General features: G+C 42.7%; 1 protein-coding gene across 1 annotated transcript; it reads left to right on the top strand.

Annotated features, from left to right (window-relative positions):
• The first annotated feature begins 500 nt into the window (after positions 1 to 500).
• LOC128360898 (mediator of RNA polymerase II transcription subunit 13-like) lies at positions 501 to 21003 on the top strand. Its single transcript, XM_053321453.1, has 30 exons — positions 501 to 1355; positions 2119 to 2353; positions 3554 to 3722; positions 6211 to 6356; positions 6474 to 6671; positions 7337 to 7531; positions 7630 to 7786; positions 7877 to 7984; positions 8077 to 8793; positions 8901 to 9117; positions 9352 to 9382; positions 9507 to 9646; positions 9850 to 9940; positions 10036 to 10232; positions 10337 to 10536; positions 11296 to 12185; positions 12301 to 12468; positions 12573 to 12796; positions 12922 to 13117; positions 13211 to 13586; positions 15991 to 16207; positions 16892 to 17083; positions 17187 to 17410; positions 17510 to 17652; positions 17745 to 17903; positions 18014 to 18196; positions 18344 to 18489; positions 19221 to 19385; positions 19858 to 19958; positions 20054 to 21003. The coding sequence occupies exons 1-30, from the start codon at positions 1290 to 1292 to the stop codon at positions 20184 to 20186; spliced, it is 6384 nt and encodes a 2127-aa protein (XP_053177428.1). The 5' UTR covers positions 501 to 1289; the 3' UTR covers positions 20187 to 21003.
• Positions 21004 to 24263: the final 3260 nt, after the last annotated feature.

Below are 24263 nucleotides of genomic sequence, written 5' to 3'. Positions count from 1 at the left end.
TATATTATCAACATATTAGTCTAATAATACCGCTGGGATCAGTGACGTCCACATCTTTGTCTGCCTTGGCCTAGATTTCATGTCTGCAGCATGATTAAATACACAACACCAATAAAGCTTCAATAATACAATAGAAATGCCCTCTTATTAATTATTCATATTTACAATAATTCATATTTTGTGCAAAAAAAAAATCCTGTTGGGTTTTTTTTTATGGTTGTTTTTTTAAATTATTATTATAACCCTAAATCCAACATCCCGCTCAATTTGTTGGCTCGGTCTCAATTGTAGCAGATGTTTTGCAAAAAAAAAGATAAACATGTTTAGTAGCAGACATCGCTGAGGAGTGACCACTGACTGTATGACAGATGCACTGAAGCTTTCATCTTGTAAACTGTGAAGTCATGGAGCTACTTGAAGCCGGATGACGCCCCCATTACCACAAATTGGCCAATAGGAGTTGAGAGGCAGAGTTGTCCTCCTGGCCGCCATTAAAGAATTCAATCCATGAACTGAAATAATGGAAATCTGCAGGACCCATGGATCAGTCAAAGGAGAGAAGCCGATGAGTAGTCTCGCAAATGTGGCGTTTCGTCCGTTTTAGGGGTAGTTTTTACTATGTCGGAGCACTGTGGCTGTTTTAGTGAAAAGGAGGGCGGTGTAGCTAATTGTTTTATTTAGCCAACAAGCTAGCGTTGAAGCTGTGGTATGTTAGCTTGTGTGCTAGCAGGCTAGGAGAGAGCTCAGGGGGAGGGGAGAGAGCCTCTGCTTTGAAATTGTTTCAGATCAGCTAGCTGGCTTTAGCATTAGCACACCAGGGACTAAGCTTTTTTGGGGGGGTGAAGTTTTTTTCTTTTCTTTTCTTTTTTTTGTAGTTTTCAGGCTCGTATTTTAATTGCGCATCTAACTTTTCTGGTGTTTTGATTGAACGAGAGTCTATCCCCGGTTCATGTTTTACGGGGACTAATTTGGTGTTGTTGAGGTAGTGTAGCAGCAAGCTTGCGGCTAACCAGATCAGACAATACATTTCAGATAGGATTGATGAATCCAATAGCTACTGGCTCACAGTTGACGCTATCTGGCTGCCTGTCTAACACTAGCCTAGCTTTCAGGCTAGCGCCGGCTAGAAGTTGTGTGTTTGAGTAGCTAGCTCTGCGTTAGCTAGCAAGTTGTTTTAACGGGGTAGTTACAACTGAACAGCGCGTCTCTTAAACTACCACCGCTATTGCCCCCCTCCCCGACGGTGATTGAGATGATGGACTTTAACGTGACGACCACGCAGTGAAAGGATGAATTCGTGCTTTGTACCAAACGGGGCCAGTTTGGAGGACTGCCACTCCAACCTCTTCTGCCTGGTGAGACTCTGCCTGCTCTCTGCTAGCTAGCTTTAGCTCTCACACTGAGAGGCCAGAAAGCCATTTTGGCTAATCAGGCAACAAGCTTTGTAACGTCAGTTGCAGACTGGCGTGAAGGCATCGGGGCCTGCAACTTGCAAATCGTGATCTAGCTAAACTTTCATAACAGAGACAGCACATACTGCAGGATAACTGTGTTGGAGAGATGCTCATAAATACGGCATGATCGTGTGTGTGTACGTTGCATTGGTTACGATTTTATTAAGCTAACATTAATGTTAGTTACATGATGGTTACAGGTCAGGCCAACACGCGGATTATTTAAAAGCCATTAAACACATCTTATTTTCTGTAATCAAAGTGACACTGCAGTACTGAATGATACATATATATTAGAAGATAAGGCACACAATTGCTGAGATATATATTATCAGCTAATCAGATTTTAGACTGCTTTACAGTGTAGTTCACTAGTTGTTAATAGCTGCATGACTAATGTTTTCAGTTATGATTGTGGTGTCACATGTAGAAACTATTGCAAAACTTTACAAGAGGTCAGGAAAAGTCTCAGTTTGTAACTTTTTTCACTGGAAGTGATTTTCTGTGTGACAGGAAGAGCAGTCTGCAGCTGCTCAATACTACTGCACTGAATGTGTGCAGGGGCAGAAACTCACACATTTACTGAGTTGTGCTGTCAGCAACAGATTATTAGTGCTGTACAATAATGTCTGTGTTCATTCTCTCATTGTTTCTCTCTTCATAGGCTGATTTGACCGGGATAAAATGGAGGCGTTTTGTGTGGCAAGGACCCACCTCATCGCCCATTCTTTTCCCTGTGACCGAGGAGGACCCTATCTTGTGTAGTTTCAGCCGATGCTTGGCGGCAGATGTGCTGAGTGTGTGGAGAAGGCACCACACCCCGGGTCGCAGAGAGCTCTGGCTTTTCTGGTGGGGGGATGACCCCAGTTTTGCCGAGCTTATCCATAATGAGCTCTCTAGTAAGTGTGTTCTGCGGGAATGTTTTCTTTAGACTTAAAATGAAGATTTGTGAGTCTCCAAATATTAAAGTTTATTACACTTGAAATGTATTTCACGCACCAGTTTAATTATCAGCAATAGCTGTACATGCACTCTAAATTATATTTATGGTCTCTCAATCTGAGAAGTTAATTCAGTGCTTTGCAATAAGTTCAATTTATCTAACTTTATGATAATGGTGTATGATATTCAGGTGTATTAACTGAGATATTTAAGACACTTTCAAGAGCTGCTGCACTGAATGAGAGTTTCAGGAAAAATTGGTCCATTTGTTCAAAGTGTTCATGTTTTAACATGTTTACGGTTTGAGGATAAGTTCAGCCATTTTACACTATGACAGAGTATTCTAATCCAATTTTAACAATACAAAGTCTGATGACTGATTTGTGGCCAACAGTTCTGTTAAAGTTTCTAAAGCTTTGTGGAATCTGTTGGCTTTCAGCCACAGAGGTTCAGGCTTGTATGGTAGCATTAGAGCAAGCTGTTATGCATCACAGTCACCTTACAAAGTCTTAATTTTTGCTGAAGAGTTCTTAATATCTTCAACAAAATTTCACATCTGCAGAAAGAACCACAGGGACGGCTTTACCAGGTATTGTGTGTCCCTTCTCAAGGAGGATCAAGTGTTTCTTGATGGTGACACAGATTTGTCACCCCTCTGTTTCTCTCTTCAGCATTGGTAGCCTCATTTGCACAAATATCAACTAAACTGCAAGGACAATTGCAAAGTTTAATTTGGAGTTTGAAATTCACTTTAATAATTATTAGGTCTGGCACTTGAAAAATATTGTTGACCAGAGCAGCATACATGAAATATCTATGAGTAGACTTAACCAGCAAAACAAGTTAGGACCTTCTCGCAATAAAGTTTCACCTAGTATTTAAAAAAAAAAAAAAAAGGTTAATTTTTTGTTTCATAAACTGTCTGTGTTAACACCTAAAATACTGAATTGCTCAGTTTTGGACCACATTATCGTGTAGTAGCCAATAAGATTAACTTATGGTATTGCTATGACGGTCCACAAACCAAAATATGGTTGTCAGACCCACGTAGCATACCATAGGTTACTACAGTTAACATGACTCTGTCACTCAACAGGGTGTGAGGATGTCTTTTGTTGGTTGTAAGTATCTGGATTAATGTCTCCACCCTATTTCAGGTGAGGAGGATGGCGAGTGGGAGAGCGGCCTGTCCTACGAGTGTCGAACACTCCTGTTCAAAGCCATCCACAACTTGCTGGAGCGCTGTCTCATGAACCGTGGCTTTGTTCGCATTGGCAAGTGGTTTGTGAAGCCCTACCAGAAAGAAGAGAAGACCATTAACAAAAGGTATGACCTGCTTTAAACTTGTATGTAATGAAATAAATTCTCATATTAAAGCCAGCACTCACCCGCAAACGGTCAGCTGAGGTATGTTCTGTGTGAGTCAGTGGGAATTACCACCACCTGTTATATCAGCATAACAATGTAGTCATGCCACTTTCTGCAATCTGTTGCTCTCCATTTCTCTTGATTACAGAAGTGGTTGTGTTTTTCTCAATCACTGATGAATTCATTCAGCTTTATTTGACTTTTCTGGATATTAACGTGCAGTTAATGAAAGCCAACATTTATTGAAGACGTTTAACAACAAATTCCCTCCAGTGAAAAGAAAAGGAAGTGAATGTGTCATCTAGCTTACTTTGAATAATGAATTCCACTGACTTGCTGACATAAGTTTTAGCAGTCTTTAAAGAAAAAAAAAAGCTTGACATTTCCATCCATGTCATAAAAGTTACATGTTCCTCAAGCAGTTTCTTCACAACTTAAAAAGGAACAGCAACCACTAAAGATAAACATGGCAGCAAAACAAGACGTCATGAATTGTACTTGTTGTGCAGAAGGGCTGAACACGAGTCTGTGTTTTGTGTTGGGCAAGATATTGGCAGTATGTGCAAGCAGAGTATGAGAACGCTTGTTCAAGAAACGCTCAGGGTGGATGACGGAGTGTTACGCATGTGTTTCCTGCAGAGGGGACGGCCTTAATGGGCAGATGTCCTCACTGTTATAAAAGTTGTTGGAGTTTCAGAGCTTTAAACTTTCCATACCAATTTCCTGGCCTCTGACAGCCTTTAATCATTAAAATTCCCGTTGGAAGTCAACTGGAGAAACGCTGCTTGCAGCTGGATTGCTTCAACTGTGTTGTTATAAGCTGATAGCTGCTTTCTAGGGATGAGACATCATCTTCTCAAAGGAAACATTAACTTGTCTGCTAAACATTAGAGTTTTCTAAAGTAGGGTAACCATGATCCTAGACTATTAACTGTGATATCATATCCACTGCTCTGATTTCAGTTTAGTATACAGTAGATGTACAGATTAAGTTCATGGGGGTTACAGATTGAATTGATGGCGCATTAGACTGCCAAGATCCTGGAAATGTAAGTTTCATATGAAGACAAAGAATTCCTGGAATTAAAACAGATGATGTGAAGGGAGTATGTCAAGAGTATTACACTTAGCTAATTGCATCATCAGTGTGACACATTTCTCACTTGGTTTCATTTTGGGAAAGCATGAAATAATAATCATCGGCATGTTGCGTCACTTCTACATCAGTCTTTTTTTATCTTGTGTACCGGAGTAACACTTCCAAGGTAATGTTTAATGTCCACACCTCCACTCTTTTTCCCAACGGCAAGGCGAAACTGGTCTGTGTCCGTGTTGTTGTAAGCTTGAGGTGAACCAGCAGCAGCACATAAATATCTGTCTGGTTCAGAGTGGCGCTCCGCTCTGCTGTGTTTCCTCACCTCACATACATAAGGGGGGTGACATAGATTTAGCACCCCGCTCGCTCCTGTATGAAGGGGCGGGGGCTGGGGGAATCCTGGAGTTCCCTGACGAGCTAATTTGTGCCTGGGCTTTTTTGGCTGTGTTGATCCAAGCTGACTTGTGTTTGATGCACAGCCCCCTTGGCCAGGTTCCCTCTGGCAGCTTCGTCAATGGCTTCAGACCGTCTCAGCAGCTTTTATTAAAGAGTTGTCGCAAAGAACAGGAGGCGGTTTATGCTCACTGGTTTTACAAAAAGATGTCTACAAGCGTATGTTGAGGCAGCACCTCCAACAGAAGAGTCTGGCAGTCTCGCTGTCGCCTGCCCTAGCTGGCTGGTAAACACGGCAGTCTTTGGAAAATGCTGAGTCTGCACTGTGGTTTTACAGCAACCATGTCAACAAGTACTATTTTAGTGCATTTAGCCGCCTGGCCTTCCAGAAGTAGTCAGAAAATAAAGATGAATATTGTTTTAACATTTCATGGCTGCTATAATCTCCAATGTTTATTTTTACCCGTGTGTTGCGAGAAGGTTTTGATAAAGGTTTGAACTGTGCTGAAGCAGAGAGAGAGTGAGAGAGATATAGTGTGTGTGTGTATATGTGTGTGTGTGTGTGTGTGTGTGTGTGTGTGTGATCTGATTGGCAGCCTTAGTTGGCCTTTGTGTCTCTGCCCAATATGTGTGGAAGCAACAGTTGTCATGTAAAAGCATGATATGGATCTAAAGTGCACAGCCAAATATGCAAGGAATTGTAATTCACACATCCTCTCCATGTTTCTCAATCCTCTCTTGAGTCCTACTTTAACAATAGGTGATGGAGAGCACACTGATAACCTAAACAGCCTGCAGGGGTTTACATTAGCTTTTGTGTGCTGGCGACGAGTTGCAGCATGAGTCAAGTTGTTTTGGTTTTTTGTTTGTTTTTTTTAAGCTTGATGTGGTTATGCTTGAAGAGTATTACCTGTAAATATTAAAATTCCTCAATTTATCTTTGACACACCTTTACAGCGAGCACCTGTCCTGCGCGTTCACCTTCTTTGTACACGGCGACAGCAATGTGTGCACGAGTGTGGAGATTGCTCAACATCAGCCTCTTCAGCGACTCAGCGAGGAGCACCTCAGCCTCGCCCAGCAGAGCTCCAGCCCCTTGCAAGGTAGGGAGGAGCTCACCAGCTCTGTATCATAGTAATGTTTTACGTGCTGTTTATACATGTTTGAATGAATTTATTAGTAGAAGTTTTCTATATCAGTATTGTGACTCTTCTCTCTAGTCATCCTGAGCCCGTACGGCTTGAACGGGACACTTACGGGCCAGGCTTTTAAGATGTCAGACCACCCAACTCAGAAGCTCATCGAGGAGTGGCGGCAGTTTTATCCCATCGGCCCCAATCCCAAGGAGGTCCAGGAGGACAAGATGGAGGATACAGACTGGGAGGACGACTCCCTGGCAGCTGTGGAGGTCCTTGTTGGTAAGGCATCATTACACGTACATGCAGAACATTGTGCTTAAACTTTGTATGTTTGATGAATGTTAAAGGATCAGATTGGTGATGTTCTATATTTCTCTTTAGTTGGTGAGTTGAAGTGAGTTGAAAAGTTTTTAGGGGGAAATTTATTAACAATAACAGAAATATAGAATGTTCCCAGCCATTAGCCTTTAATGCTATGATGCACATGAGAATAGCAATCAGTTGGAACAGGACCTAAAAGTATGAATAAAAATGGAGAAAAGGGTGTGCCTCCTCCAGCCATCCGTGTCCGTATATTCCTACAAAGAGCGATAAAATGGCTGGGTGGGTTTAAGACAATGATGGCGATGCAGAATAAAACAGGTTTTCTGCAGTGATATCCTGTGGTTTAAATAATTCATTTTTTTATGGGATTTATTTTCTACATTGCAAAAATATATATGGCTATATCATGAAGTTTGAAACACTTTAATAGGGAAAATAAGTAAGAAACATTCATTTGGCCCATGAAAAACCTCCAGAGCCGCAATAAGGATAATGATGTATCTAGTTGTTGAAACAAATATTATCACGTTTACATTGCAAAGACCAAAACATTTGTGCACCACCTTTTTAATGTGCCAGTACAAGATGTTGAAGTCAAAAAAATGTTTGCTCTATTCCAGCGGGAGTAAGGATGGTTTACCCTTCCTGCCTGGTGCTTCTCCCCCTGTCGGACCTCCCTGCTGTGGTCCCTCAGGGCTCAGCCAACACCTCAGGAAGCCTGTGCGGTGCTCAGCAGGGCCAGGCTGCTCACAGAGATCCTGCCATGTCCTCTGTCACTCTGACTCCTCCAACGTCACCAGAGGAGGCTCACACTGGTAAGACTTCTAGCGGCACATTTACCAGAATGTGATGCTCAAAAACAAACCTGTGAAATTATACTTAACTTGCGGTTTATCTTACCCTCCCCTCATAGATTATCAGCCTGCACAGAGGTGGTTAAAACTGTCCGCTGCATCTGATGGCTACAGCTCTAACAACAGTCTTCATGGGGGGAAAATCCCTCGCAGGCTGGCCAGCCAGATGGTGGAGTCGGTGTGGCAGGAGTATAACATAAATCGTACAGGGAACAAGTATGTTAAGAGCTTTATCTCCTCCACAAAATTTGCACCTACAATAATAGTTAGCCTGATAATAATGTTTATCTGTCCTTTTTATTATAGGAGGAAGTTTACTACCTTGACCAATGGGACCTGTGAGGAGGAGTCGGACAAAAGTGGACTTTGGGATTTCGTGGAGTCTACTCACAGGCCACATTGCAATTGCTCAAGGTATGTTGAGTGATAAGCATAACAAGTGACTCTAAATGTTTGTTTTTAAATTGAAAGAGTATCTTGTTGACATTTTGTATTTTCTCACCTAGACATAAGAATCAGAAACAGCGATCGAGCAGCACCTCAGGACACCCGCCTTCATCAGGCCAGCCTGCCCAGCCGGCCCCCAAGCACAAGTTGGGCGAGAAGCTGGAGAAGGGGGAGAAGCAGCAAAAGAGGCCGCAGACGCCTTTTCACCACCGCAACTCTGTGAGCGAGGAGCAGTCCCTGGAGCCACAGACCCAGAGGCTTTGTTTAAGAACACAGGAGGAGGGCTCATATCCCAGCCTACACCACGTGGACACGGCACCCTCCAAAGCCCCCACGCTGCACACGCATGGCCCCCCCGCAGACCTCGTCGGATCCCCACCTCCCCCTCCTCTCAGCCCGCATCCCTGTGACCACGTAGAAGGTGATATGACTCCGGGTGGCATGAAGAACTCATCCACCCCCATTCACCAACCGTTCTACCCCCCATCGGTGGAGCCTTGTCTGCTGCCACAGAAGGGCTCATCTGAGGAGCCTCAGCTGGAGAACATGTCCATGCCTCTGCCTTTCCCCCCTGCCTTCAATGAAACTTTGGAGCCCACCATCTTTGTCGGTTCAGCCATCAACCCCAATGAAGATTCCACCCACAACCCCTGGAAGTATTTCAACCTACCCAGGAAGAAGGCCTCTAACTACCTGACACCCCAGCTACCTGTGGATAGAATCCGAGATGATTCTGGAGGTGGCGGAGGATCAGAAAGCGTAGTCTCTGTCACCGAGTATGTAATTTATAGTTGATCTTCACTTGTAATTTAAACAACAAATGCAGCTTTTCATTGCAAACAACATACGTCTAATAATCTTTACACTACTACTCTCTTCGCAGGTTGATGGCGGGCTCCACACATCCTCTGAAGGTGTCCCAGGAGTTGGTTAAGACTTACGCCCAGCGGAGAAACAGCCATCTTTCTTCCACCACAGGAGACGGAGAACATGGCGAAGAGCCGGATCCTTATGCCTTTGTAGAGGGAGATGAAGAGTTCAGCTTCACTGAGAAGAAGGACAAGGCTGGAGCTGAGAGAGACGGCAACAAGAAACACAAGGTGTGTTCCTGACAAGACTGATATCAGTTCATTCAGGAGTTTTTTGTGGCAAAATTTACAACAATATCCCAAAATTATTCTGATCAGATTCTGGGGGTTTTATTGACCCTGAATTTATCGTATATTACTACTATCAGGAATACCATTTTACATGGAGCAAAATTATGTAAAACAAACAATCCAGTTTCTGAAAGGTTGCAATAATTCCAATAATGTTTTCTTCTTTTGATCCAGGGGGATGAAGGAAATGGGTCGTCAGCTGATGGTGAGAATACCTTCCTGTTTTACTTTCAATACATTCAATAAATCCAAAGTTACATTTAGCATTTCAAACTTTTGTCATTTGATCTTATTCATGACCTTCTCTCTGATTTTGTTCTGTCACACAGATGGTCAGGGTCCATCAGGTAGTAAACCTTCAGCCTCAACCAGCCTCATCCATGAGAACGACTTGGCGGTGTCCTACAGTGACCTGGATAAAATCTTCAACTCGGATGAAGATGAGTTAGCGCTAAGTGCATCAATACATGTATGTTGAATGAGTGTTTGTCCCACAATTGTACTACCACGACCAACATAATATGGCCAAAGAAATCTGAAATATACTCAAGTACCATTGTTGATGTGGTCCTGTAAAGCCTGTTGAGACATTGTATGTAATATAGAGCTTTCCAGATGAACATGACTTGAAATGGATGATGAATATCCTTTTTTTTTTTTCTATCTGCACAGCCTGGATCCAAAAGAGCTGGAGTTGGGACAGAGGACAAGTTTGGCTGTAAAGACGCGAAACCAGCCACGTTGGACCCCCTGTCTTGCATAAGTAAGAATACTAAGCACCAGTTAATAATTACGTATCATATATTGTCACATTTAATGTGTTTTCTCAAGAGAAGTAATAATTTCTGCTTTCTTCAGGCTCAGCGGACCTCCACCAGATGTTTCCCACCCCGCCTTCCCTTGAGCAGCAGGGGTATTCACCCATGAACTCTGGGAGCAAGGATAGCCTGGAAGCAGGGGCGGGCCTCACCTTGCTGGATGGCAGCCAGCTTAACAACCACTTCAAGATGGAGGTGGAGGAAGGTTTCTGCAGCCCGAAGCCATCTGAAATAAAGGTACCACACATCACACACCTGCTTAGTATGAATCATGTGGAAAATGTTGCTACATTCATGTTTGGTGATTTTCTTTTTTTGGTGACTAATGTCTCTGCTTTTAGGACTTCTCCTTTGTGTACAAGCCAGAGACATCTCAGGCTTTCATTGGCTGCTCCATGTACGCCCCTCTGAAGACGCTACCCAGCCAGTGTCTATTGCCTATCAAACTGCCAGAAGACTGTATGTACACACCCAGCTGGACCCTGGGCAAAATGGAACTGATACCCCCGGTGACCAACGTCAATCTCCTCACCAAAGACAGGTGAAGAACAGCACTAAATCAATAGTCTTAATACTTAATTCGCCTAAGTGTTTTCATGTGTTCATGTCAGAGCATTGGTGTGGGGGTTATTTTTATCAAGTGATTTGGTGATCCTAATAATTAAGATTGTAGGGTTATTTTTCAGCCACTTAAACATGAATCAGTAACGCTTGACAACACTCCAGCACAGCACTTAAAATGTTATCCTACTGATTATATTTCAGCTCAGACATCAATCCACCACATCTTTGATGCAGAGTGTTATGCCTGTTGATAAATGTCTTCAGCATTTGAAAGCACATTTTACACTAACTGTATATTTCAACAACAGTTTGATATACGTTCCCACATATTAATCATGTATGGAAATTTTTGTTAAGCCACAAATACATTCATTCATTTCAAGTTTATACATTTGTATTCTTCCAATTTTTTGAGTTGCCAGACAGAAAAGGAACGGATGAGGGTTGTTTGTAGCAGCAAGACATGTTCTACAATTAATATACAAGGTTTAGAGTTAGGTAGTTTTGTTTTGAAATTTCTGAGACTAATGCTTCCAACACATAGAAGAATATGGTATTACTTCTATTTATTATTGCCTAACGTATGTTGTGATATTTGTTGCTGTGAAGGATAGTATGTAGTTATAAAGAAATATGATCAAATTGACAGCATTTATTGCATTATATTTAACTCTTTAAACCTCTGGTATGGTCTGAAATTGAAATACAACCTTTTTTTAAATTCTCTCTGCCACAGTAACGTCCCCAGTGTGGAGCCAGACTACAGTCAGACCTACACCCCTCAGACCCACACACCCTTCATGTCCAGCAGTGCACCTCCCAGCAACAGCGGCACTGGCATCCTTCCCTCCCCAGCCACGCCACGTTTCTCTGTGCCCACGCCTCGCACACCACGCACGCCACGGACCCCCCGCGGTCCCTCGAGTGTCCAGGGCTCACTCAAGTATGACAACTCCGAACTTTACTCCCCTGCCTCGACGCCCTCCACCTGTCGACCGCTCAGCTCTGTGGAGCCGGCCACTGTACCTTCCATCCCAGAGGCCCACAGCCTTTACGTCACCCTCATTCTCTCAGAGTCAGTCATGAACCTCTTCAAGGACTGCAACTTCGACAGTTGTTGTGTGTGCGTCTGCAACATGAACATCCGAGGGGCAGATGTAGGTGTGTACCTCAAGGACAATGGCGAGGCCCAGTACCCCTGCACATGTGGCTTTAGTGCCGTCGCCAATCGACGCTTTGGCCAGTCAGCCGGGCTCTTCTTGGAGGACGAACTAGACGTGGTGGTGCGTGGCTCAGACGCCAGTCGGGATACAGAGCGATGTTTCGAAGAGCTGCGAGCTTCCACAACGCACAAGGCTGGCAGCTTTAAGGAGAAGCCTCCAGATGAGCTAATCCTGCTGCTGCAGGACCAGTGCACCAACCCGTTTGCCCCTATGGCGGGTGTGGAGTACCCCAAGCCAAGCTCGACCCCCAGTTCTTTCCTTAGGGTGGAAGAGAGAGACTGTTATAATGACTGCTACATGGCACTGGAGCATGGCAGACAGTTTATGGACAATATGTCAGGTGGCAAAGTCGATGAAGCACTGGTGAAAAGCACCTGTCTTCATCAGTGGCCAAAATGCAAATGTATGTGTTTTTGTATTACTATTTCTTCTTACTACATCTTATGTCTTCTTTTATTTCATTCCCACCATCAATCTTTGTAAAGTTAAGACTTTTTTCTTTGTTTTTCTTACTAAAGCAGCGGATATGAGCAAGCTATTCTCTCAGGACGTCCTGCGGGTGTTGTTATCCCTCCAGCCTGTGCTGCAGGACACCATTCAGAAGAAGAGGAGTGTGCGTTCATGGGGCGTACAGGGACCGCTCACCTGGCAGCAGTTCCACAAGATGGCAGGGAGGGGATCATATGGTACGTGTGAGGCAGGAATACCGAATCAGACAGAAATTCAGAGATTTATTGCATTTTGTTGCTTTCAGAGTCAAAGATTAAACTCTGTCCTTGTCTCAACACAGGTACAGATGAGTCTCCTGAGCCTCTGCCCATCCCCACCTTTTTGGTCGGTTATGAGTATGATTTCGTGGTGCTGTCTCCTTTTGGCTTACCCTACTGGGAGAAGCTTCTTCTTGATCCTTTTGGTTCTCAGAGGGATGTGGGTTTCGTTGTTATTTGCCCAGAAAATGAAGCCCTGGTCTGCAGAGCCAAGACCTTCTTCAAAGATCTTAGTGCTATGTATGAGGTACGCACCTGGCCGTTTATAACACTCATCTTTCTTGTACTGACATGCCCACAGAAACAGTTTCACTCTCATAAGAAATGATTCACTTTGTTTCATTTTTGCATGCTCTTCCTTTTGCTTGACAGGCATGTCAGCTTGGGCAACACAGGCCCATCTGTAAGAGTCACCCAGAGGGCATACTGAAGGTCGGCACCACAGAAGGCAGGAGCATGACGGAGCAGCCCCTTAGTGACTGGTTTCTTAAGATGGCTGCCAGGGATGGAAACAATGAAGCCTTTAATAAGCTCAAACTCTTTGCTCAAGTGTGCCGCTATGATCTAGGTAACTTCACCCATATATCTTAAAACACAGACTTGGGTCACACAGTGTATATAACAAAGATCATTCACCTTTCTCTCTTCTTGCTTTCTCCAGCTCCGTACCTGTCAGAGCAGTCTTTGGATAGCTCTCTATTGTCCCAGCGCAGCCCTACTGTGGCCTCCTCCTCCCAGACCTCCAGCTCTTCCAGCACCTCCTCAGGACCCCAGAGCACCAACACTACCAGCTCCAGCACCAGCTCTGCCCAGCCTGCCCAGGTCAACAGCACCCCTCCCTCCTCCTCCTCAGGATCCCAGACTATCGGGGGAATGGCAACAGCCAAGCCAAGCTCCTACTCCCAGTTTGGGACAGCAGGGCTGCAAGGCAACACGTCTCAGAATGGACCCCAGTCAAACCCGCAGGGCTCAGGAGCTCTGGCAGAAAACGGACCCTCTGCCAACCAGCCACAAGTGCCCACTGAAGTACCAGAGAGGTAAGTTAACACGATGGAAGTCACAGTCGGAGAGATTGAATCTTTTTCTAAAATCCCAAATTATGTGTTATGACCCTGTCAGAGAGCCTTCTTTTATATTTGCAGAATGAGGCTTAGGTTTTTAAAATCGTATTTTGTTATATTGACAAAGGTATCACTCCTTAAACCATGAGGGAAATTAATTCTATGGATGTCCTCTGACTTTGCTCATGACACATTTAAGATTGTCTGTAAATTAACCGTCATCTCGTAACAGTACAGTCAAAACAAGCAGGTTGGTGGTGGCAGTTGTGGGGATGTTATGAGACAGCAGACTGCCAGCGGACACATGAGAGAGAAAAGTTGTGAATGAAGACTTAAGTGATGTTTTTTTTTTTTTATTTCAAAATGTGTAGGATGACTTCAAAACAAAATATCAGCATAGCAGTAGTTCAGCTATGTCAGTTTATTTCATGTTTTAGATGCAAATGTAGCAAATGTGCTTATTAGTGGGTTTTTCTTTATGCTGACTGATTTTTCTTTCTGGCCGGGTAGTCAACATGCATCTGTGCAATTTGAAAACAAGTGTTTCTAATTTCAATACTACGTACCTATTTAATTATTTTGGTCACTACCCAAAGCTCATGACCATATGTGAGGGTAGGAATGAAGAACGACTGGTAAATCGAAAGCCTTGCCTTTCGGCTCAGCTTTCTCTTCACCACGACGGATCTGTGCAGAGTCCGCATTACTGCAGACGCCGCACCGATCCGCCTGTGGATTTCTCACTCCATCCTTCCCTCACTCGTGAACAAGACCCCGAGGTACTTGAACTCCTCCAGTTGGGGCAGGATCTCATCCCCGACCCAGAGAGTGCACTCCACCCTTTTCCAGCTGAGGACCATGGACTCGGATTTGGAGGTGCTGATTCTCATCCCGGCCGCTTCACACTCGGCGGTGAACCAATCCAGTGAGAGTTGGAGGTCATGGTCTGATGAGGGCAACAGACCCAATCCTGAGGTCACCAAACCGGACCCCCTCAACGCCCTGGCTGCGCCTAGAAATCCTGTCCATAAAGATTATGAACAGAATTGGTGACAAAGGGCAGCCCTGGTGAAGTCCAACCCCCACTGGAAACTAGTCCGACTTACTACCGGCAATGCGGACCAAGCTCTGACACCGGTCGTACAGGGAACGGAAGGCCCATATCTGGGGGTGTGATACCCCGTACTCCCGAAGAACCCCCCCACAGGACTCCCCGAGGGACACGGTCAAAAGCCTTCTCCAAGTCCGCAAAACACATGTGAACTGGTTGGGCAAACTCCCATGCACCCTCAAGGATCTTGCAGAGGGTGTACAGCTGGTCCACAGTTCCATGACCCAGACGAAAACCACATCACGGGTACAAGCGGCTGAAATGAGCTTCCTCCGTAGGGTGGCTGGGCTCTCCCTTAGAGATGGGAGGAGCCAGATGAGGTGGCTTGGGCATCTAGTTAGGATGCCCCATGGACGCCTCCCTGGTGAGGTGTTCAGGGCACGTCCCACCGGTAGGAGACCCCGGGGAAGACCCAGGACACACTGGAGAGACTATGTCTCTCGGCTGGCCTGGGAACGCCTCGGGATCCCCCCGGAAGAGCTGGACGAAGTGGCTGGGGAGAGGGAAGTGTGGGCTTCCCTGCTTAGGCTGCTGCCCCCGCAACCCGACCCCGGATAAGCGGCAGAGGACGGATGGATGGATGGATCCTATTAGTGAAATAGTGATATTTCTCATTTAGCTTTTTTTTTTGTTATGCAACACGTAATTAAGGGATCGTGTGGTAGGATCTCCAGAAATCATATGTTCAAATAAATTGGAAGTGATTGCCTGTGGATTCAGCTTGATGACCTCATGGAGTATACAGTATTAAGAGGATGAAAAATATGAAATGATTAAAGCTAAACTCATGATTGACTTTTTCTGTTCCTGTTGTCAGGTAACGGAAGGGGTATGAAACTTGATCCCAGCTCATAAATACTGTGTTGACCAGCAGTTATTACCCAGCCGCTGAGCTGCCAATAAAATCATTATTTTATGATCACAACAAAATTAACCAAAATACAGGTTACAATAATGACTCTACATGTTGTAAAACGTGAGCAAAACAACTTTAAACCACATTTTAAATGTAGCTTCTCAGAAACGCGCTTATCTTCTTAAAGGTTTCTTGTGGACACAACAGTTTAGTTTGAAGTTCATTAATTGGTTTTTTCTTTATCTATATTTTTCTTTTTTTCTCTATGACCCCTGTGGGGCCCCGTCCCCTTTTCTGTCTTTTAATTGTGTTGTATGCACACTTGTAGTATAAACAGTTTGAATAGCTTTAGTTACGATTATTGTATGTGCTTAGTTGGCCTAATTATCAAGTTTCTGCCTTTTTCTTACCAGCACAATGGAGAGAGACAAAGTGGGCAAGCCAACAGACGGAGAGTCGCACGCTGTGTCTTTCCCGCCTGCCATCGTGGTGTATATCGTGGACCCTTTCAGCTACGAGGACGCAGACAGAGAGGTCCACTCCAGCACCTACACACTGGGCCTACTGCGCTGCTACATGGAGATGCTGCAGTTTCTTCCTGCTCGCATCAGAAATGCTGTCTCAGTACAGGTACAGGAAACATGACACAGACATATCAGAGAGTTTAGAAGGTTTCTGGCTTTCATAGTGTATATAAAATATAATGGCAATAGAAGTGAGTGAGCCAAAGTCTATCACAATATTACCAGATGGACATGTGTAGCTCACACATTGAGTGATGTGCTTGGACTGATTTGTCATAGCCACAACAGAGCAGGTTACCAGCAGGCACACAGGGAGGTGAGAAGAAGCAGGGGACTAATTAGCAGAGACCAATCGAGGCAGTAGTTGCCTCGCTTGTGATATAGTGACACAAAGTTGCATCAACATACCAAAGGGGATTTTGAAACACTGTAAAGGTGCTAATGGTTTGTGCATTAGAGCAGTAATGAGTGATTACAACAGGTGTAATATCCCTCTATTTATAAACCTTTATTCTGGTGTTAAGAAAAAAAATTGCATTAGAGAAATAATACAGAAACAATATATTATTTGATTTCACAGAAACTGTCAGATGATGCATTCAGTACATGGATTTATCACAACATGCATGCTTTGTTAAGTAAATAGTTTTTTTGGTGATATAGTTTGTGTTCAGTAAAATAATGATTGAGTTAAAACGGTATCATATTGAGACAAGATTATTGTAACAAAAACCTGAAGGTAAAATATCAAAAGGCTGTCTAAAATACCATTTTCTTCTTTCTTCTTCAGATTGTTCCCTGCCAGTATCTGCTGCAGCCGGTGCACAGTGGGGAGCGCCACCTCTACGGACAGCACCTTAAGTCCCTGGCCTTCTCCGTGTTCACTCAGTGTCGTCGGCCTCTGCCCAACTCCACCAACTTCAAGGCTCTGACAGGCTTTGGCCCTGGTCTTGCTATCGACATGGCACTCAAGAACCCAGAGGTAATATATCTGAAATTGGTGTGACTTCTTTTAAAGAAAGCCAGCCAATACAGCATTGTGGCATTTGTTTTCTCTTATAAACCAATGTTTGCTCTTCATGCAGAGGCCCGAGTGTCTGCGTCTGTACACGCCGCCCTTCATTTTGGCTCCAGTGAAAGACAAGCAGACCGAGCTCGGGGAGACGTTTGGAGAGGCGTCTCAGAAGTACAACGTCCTGTTTGTTGGCTACTGTCTGTCCCATGACCAGCGCTGGCTGCTGGCCTCCTGCACTGACCAACATGGAGAGCTACTGGAGACGTGCATCATTAGTATCGATGTCCCAAACAGGTAACTGAACACACAGTCTGTGCATCAGTATGACGCAAGTTGAGATATTGATGGATGAAGTTTTATATGTATTCAAACTTGGTGTTGTGTTTGTTGCAGGGCTCGCAGGAAAAAGGGCTCAGTCAGGCGAGTGGGGTTGCAGAAGCTGTGGGAGTGGTGTCTAGGCCTGGTGCAGGTGACATCACTGCCATGGAGGGTGGTGATTGGGCGGCTCGGTAGAATGGGGCACGGCGAGCTTAGAGGTACGTACACCTGCAGTAAGGGGGGTGCAGTTAACACTTCATCTGCAAACATGACAACAAACTAACGTACTCTCATCTGCTTCACGTTTCAGACTGGAGTATTCTGCTGAGCAGGAGGAACTTGCAGTCCCTCAGTAAACGTCTGAAGGAGACATGTAGGATGTGTGGCATCTCTGCTGCGGACACACCCAGCATCCTTAGCGCCTGTCTGGTTGCTATGGAGCCCCAAGGCTCATTTGTCATCATGCCAGGTAAAACCAAATGGGAAAAAAAGTAAACTGGTTGTTTAGACTTTGTCACAAAAAGTTAGTTTTTATTTTGCCATTATAATGATGATCTCTCCTCCATCTTGTCTCGGCAGATTCTGTGTCAACAGGTTCAGTGTTTGGTCGCAGCACCACACTCAACATGCAAACGTCGCAGCTGAGCACACCTCAGGACACATCCTGCACACACATCCTGGTGTTCCCCACCTCAGCCATGGTGCAGGTCAACACTAACACAACAGAGCCCATCGACATCAACTTCAACCCCATAAATCCTGGTATGTTCTGTCGCTGACACGGCCTCTAAAGAAATGCACCAGTTTTGTTTTGCTTGTGTAACGTCACGAGCTGTTGAATTATAGATAAAGCCAAATACAGTTCAGCCATAAACAAACCCTGAGCTCTCTGCGTGTTCCTCTCTGCAGATGGCTCTGATGGAATGGGAATCTTTGACCTGTTTGACAATGACATGGTGGATCCCGACCTCATCAACATCCTGCCCAACTCCCCGACCACCTCCCCCGTTCATTCTCCTGGCTCCCACTACCACCAGGGGGGAGATGGAAGCAAGGTCAGTCATCAACACATCAGAGATAATTCACCAACATGAGGAACCAAAACACAGTTCCAGTGTTCCCATAATGAACCAGATCAGTTCATCATCTCATCAGTTCTTACTATAGATTTTTACAGTTTTGCTTTATTCTTCTATCGTCTACTGAAACAAAGCAATTTCAAAATCTTACCTGGTGAGCCTCAGGTGAAGCTGAATGTGCCAAAATTGAATCACATTGTGCCCAGACCTGAAAGCTGAACCTGAATCTCTGAAGTGTTTGAAACAAGAGATAGAAAATTACTATTTTGAATGAAGACACACTTATTGAAAACAATATTTCAACTGCTCCTGTAGTTAGAAAAAAATGACTACTCTGTCGCCCTGAGAGTTTCTGTGGTCAACGTTTTAGTAAAGCTAGTAAATCAGGATTTGGTCACAGGATTTCATGTTGTCCATTCAGATGTAGCACACTGATGGAGGCAGATGTCCATCCACCTAGAGCTCAGTTCTGTTCTTGAGTTTTTCCTAACTGCTGTCACCTAGTTCTCACTCATGTGGATCTCTGTCTAGACCTGAAAAGTGAGATAACTTCTGTTGTGATTTAGCGCTATTTAAATAATACATCTAAAAATAATAGATGCTATATAAACATGACATTGACCTAACAAGAGTATTTTAACTCAAAATGCATGTCGTTGAGAGCAATTGTATTTCTGTCTCTAAATTCAATCGTTGTCATCTTGCAGGGCCAGAGTGCAGATCGTATGGAGTCCCATGAGGAGGCCCTGAACATCCTGCAACAGCCCATGGCTCTGGGCTACTTTGTCTCCACAGCCAAGACTGGACCACTGCCTGACTGGTTCTGGTCTGCCTGCCCTCAAGCCCAGAACCAGTGCCCACTCTTCCTCAAGGTAGATATTCTCTGAGAAACACCCGTGTGAGAGTTGTCAGTCACTCTAAAGCACTTTATTGATTAATTTGACTAAAAGAAAACACTGAATTATGCCTTTCACACCTTCCTAAAGCCTGATGTAACTTTTAGAATTGCTTTTGTCTAGTCAATAGTCCAAAAAGTTGAAATATTTTCAGTTTATCATCACATAAGACAAATAAAAGCAGGAAATGATTACAATTGAGAAGCAGAAATAAATTACTTTGAAAAAATCACTTTTTGATGAATTAATTATCAGAATAGTTGCTGATTACTTTTCTGGGAGGGAAGTGTGCTAAATTAAATCAGAGAGTAAGTTTCCACCAGTGATAAGACAAAGATATAACATAACATAATTTGTAAACACTGTATGCCTCAGGTCCCTATCTATGAATAGCTCCTGGTTCTCAGAAGTGATTTTTGAGTCATATTTTCTCATTTCCTGTTCCCAGGCCTCTCTGCACCTGCACGTGTCTTCAGTCCAATCAGACGAGCTTCTGCACAGTAAACACTCCCACCCCTTGGACTCCAACCACACCTCTGATGTGCTCAGGTACGTTGCTCAATCTCCAAAGTCTGCACACTTGGAGAGCTGTGTACTATTACAATAACAATGTTTCTAACTGTGTGCTGTCCTCATCATTACAGATTTGTTCTAGAGCAATACAACGCCCTCTCCTGGCTGACTTGCGATCCTGCGACCCAGGACCGGCGCTCCTGTCTGCCTGTTCACTTTGTGGTGCTCACCCAGATGTACAACTTTATCATGAACATGCTCTGAACTCTTTAACGGGATCAAACTGCTGAGATTTGATCAGTCAAATCGTGGATTTCCTACCACGATGGATCCCCGACACTCAAAGGACCTCGCACTCCATCAGGGCAAACGTGGAGGAAGCATCCCCTCCTCCTCCTCCTCCCTGGTGTATCTCACACACAACACTGACTCACTGACTGACTGGAAGTTTCCAATCAACCAATCAATCAATCAGATGCCAAGAATCCATTTTAGCATTTTGGATGATCAAGGGAGGTTTCATAAAGGAGAATAAATTGTCTTTTTAACGACTGTAGATTGCAATCTATGAAATTTTATCTTAATGAAATGCCTGCATATATTATTTATTGTAAGTTTTTAAATGTGGAATTTTTAATGCTTAATATCTTTTATATATTACAAATCCTAGAGGGTGTGTACATCTCACTGTAAAGGAATTGGTTTAAAAAGTGTAATTTTCTCAATTACAACACGGAAAAACCTGTTCAAGTGAATTTTGCTGTAGATTGCTTTTAGAATCTTATTTTTTCAAAGGGTACAGACCTTTTTATTGCCACGCTGTAAAAATGAAGTAAAAGCTGGCCTGGGCATTTGCGTCCCACCCAATGAGTGGATGAGACTTACCTCTCTGTCTGCTTTGGCTCCAGAGTCTCTCGCACAGTAACTCAATGAGCTCTGAAGAGGAATTAAAAGGTACATTGTCAGATTATATATTTTATATAACAGATTTAGGTAATTGTGTGTGTATATGTGTACATATAATTGTGTGCCGCTACTGATGGTGCAGCTTCTGTTTTAGGAATAAAGTGCGTCTACATTATCCTCTTTTTATTCACTTTTTTTTTTTTGGACAGGTTTTAAACAGCTGTGAGTAGATAAATATTTCTCCAGTTATAAAGTTGTTCTTCCTTTCAACGTTGGACACTTGAGAGATTTTTTGAAAATGCCAACACAAAAATACACATTGAATTTCAAAAACATTGGATCTTACACTTGCCATAATACAACTTGATAGCTTCTTCTATTGACCATCAGTGCCACATGTCCTAATACCACACAACATACTCATTATACTCAGCATGTGCTATTACTGATGCACATTGTACACAGTTCATTTACTGGAAACAATGTCAATCAAAATACAATTTCACAATGTATATAAAATATTTTTCAATACATAAACTATCCGTAATCAAGTTTCACTTTTTTCAAAAAGGAAAAAATATTTGCCACTCTGAGCTGCTCCTCCATTTCATTTGAAAATGATAAAACCTTGTGAGACATATAGTATATACTGCCAGCAACTCAGATCAAGCATTGTATACTATACCTTTTATGGAGTATACATATTAACATCATTAGAAAAAGTGCATAGTGTCTTTCTACTCTCCAAACTAAGATTACGAGGAAGGTGTCATTGTTTTGTTTTCTCCAGATTTGAAAAATCACTTTTAGAGCCACAGAATAATTTATACAATTATAAAATGACTAGTGACATAAATCAACAATCAGTGAAATTCCCCTTAAAACCTCACAAATTGCTAAAAAGAAAAAAAGATGTACACCTTTATTTATATAGCACATTTCATACCCAGGGCAACTCAATGTGCTTTACATAAAAACAATCATTTAACAGTAAGAATTGGAAACAAAGAACATTAAAACATACATTGTAAAAAATAAAATACAAGTACAAGATAAAGATAAAGAGGTTTCCATTTGACATAATAATGAAGCCAAAGAAATGCTGACTCAAGTTATGTTGCTGATGATCAATCTTTAACAGATAGGGAAGTACAATCAAATGAACACACACACACACACTAAATCAAACCATAGTCACTTTTGGGGACCTTACATAGACTTAAATTCATTTCCTGGAAACTTACTCTGACTCTAATCTTAACCACTGACCCAAAAATCAGCTGTTGCTCAACTGGGGACACAGCTGTTCTCTCTAATTGGACTCAATTAACTGAGTTTGACATTTGACATTTTTCCCCAAAAGTATCAAGAACAAATTTGAAATCAAATTATTGTTTTATTATATCATTGCACACCTAAGCCTTATCCATTTCTGGCTAATTGTACTCTGAATTACTATGATAGTGTGTGTGTATGTTCTATCATAGGCTACTTTGGGGGACAAAGGTCAAACTTACCACCAGTTAATCAGAGACAAAAGCTGCGTCCCCGTTAAGAAAAAGCTGAATTTTGGGACAGTGGTAAAGATTACAATCAGTTCCCATAAAATGAATGCAAGTCTATGTAATGTCCTCAAAAGTGACCATGGTCTGATTTTGTGTGTGTGTGTGTGTATTTTATTGTACTTCCATATTTGTAGTATATTATGGTTTTATGATAATGAAAGTTGTATATCTTAATTACACTGGGCTCATCTAGGGAATTGAAAACCAGCAACTCTGTGCATCATGCTCATGAATTTGGAGCTATGATAAATTGAACCATCCTTATCAAATAAGATTAAATAACAATCATTTTAATAATAGGTGTGTGTAAACAAAATCAGCCCAAAATAACTCCCATTGTGGTTCCTTGTTTGAGAAGCTGCTTTAAATGGTGTAATTAGTCTTGGCAGGTCAATGAATTGTGGGTTATAAAAAGTAGGCATAATTGTTTGTGGCAGGTTGAACACTATTCCTTGACAGAGCAGCAACTTTAACTCTGCCCATACTAACAGGATTTGGCTGGTTAGCGAGAATGGCATTAGCTAATCAAGGAGAACATGTCATCTCAAAGTCTCATCCAATCAGCATCTTATGTTCGGCTTAATGGGATCCAATGGAGGGATAGCCCAATTCGTCTGGGGCCATATAGGACAGTGAGTTCGGCTGGTGCCAAATCACAGAATTAAATACTGGAAATCTGTCACAGTATTTGGAAACATTTCATTGTTAAACCCATTGTGGATATATTGGGGGGTTGTCTTAGAATATTCTCTGTGCCATCTGTGTCAATGTGTTAGCTTCTCTGGTACATTATGTTTATGACAATGTAACTAAGAGCTTAAGATGAAAATGCATGTTTCATGTCCAGTATATCTAGTATTATTTGGATGTAGAGCTGGCACACCGTAGTACACACTAGACAACTAAATATTTTTTTTCTGTAGTCTTTTAAATCCCCTTACATTTTTAAAAATAGAAGTAAAGTAGTAATAGTAATAATAATATTAGCATGAGTAGTAAATGTTAATGGTATATGATATCTATGTACATGAATCTTATGACTTTTAGGGGAAGACATGTTTCACATAACCACAATTGATTGGTTTAATTGAAATGGATTGACGTATCAACATATCAAGACAAGATGGATGGGATTTTGAGATAGTTTTTAAAAAAAAGAGAAAAAGAAAAGATGCAGATTACCTTTTTTGAGATGATTGCGAAAATGTAAACTTGATTATTACAGTGACACCTTGAGGTCAGTGAGTGCAGTTAGATGAGCAGAGGGTAAAGCCTGCAACCCACCTGCCACATTTGGTGTACAAACACTTTTATCAGTGAAAAATAGAAAGAGGAAACTTTCTGGCAACCTTTGACCTAATATAAGCTCAGTAGGCACTTGAAAAACAAATGTATGAATTGCTACATTGTTGGCGAGTAGGACCTGGCCACCTTGAGTATTAAACCCTTGACCTTTGTATCCTCGGAGAAGGTGATTTAATTACTGTGCCACACACCTTCTCACAAGTTGAGACAATGACATCATGTGCAAAACTGTTATATTTATGTCTATTTAGATTCAGATCAGTGTAGTCCTGATCAGCTGATCCTGATGAAGTTTTAGGACAATTGGCCCAGCACAGATTTGAAAAATATGATATAGAAAAAACTGAGAAATAGTCCGAAAATGTGATGGGTTGATGGGTTTAGAGTTGAACTCTAGAGCTTAAAATGATGGAAGAATGTTCACTCTAGGCCAAGCTATTATGAGATATTAGCAAAAATGTAAACCTGATTATTACAGTGTCATTTTTATGTGCCTGTAAGAGGTGTAGAGGGGAGAAAAATCATAAGAAGAATAATGAGACAAACAACAGGGATCCAGCAGCAA

This window comes from Scomber japonicus, chromosome 6 (genome assembly GCF_027409825.1).
Source record: "Scomber japonicus isolate fScoJap1 chromosome 6, fScoJap1.pri, whole genome shotgun sequence".
NCBI classification, from domain to species: Eukaryota; Metazoa; Chordata; class Actinopteri; order Scombriformes; family Scombridae; genus Scomber; species Scomber japonicus.
This window is presented reverse-complemented; position numbering and strand designations above follow the sequence as displayed.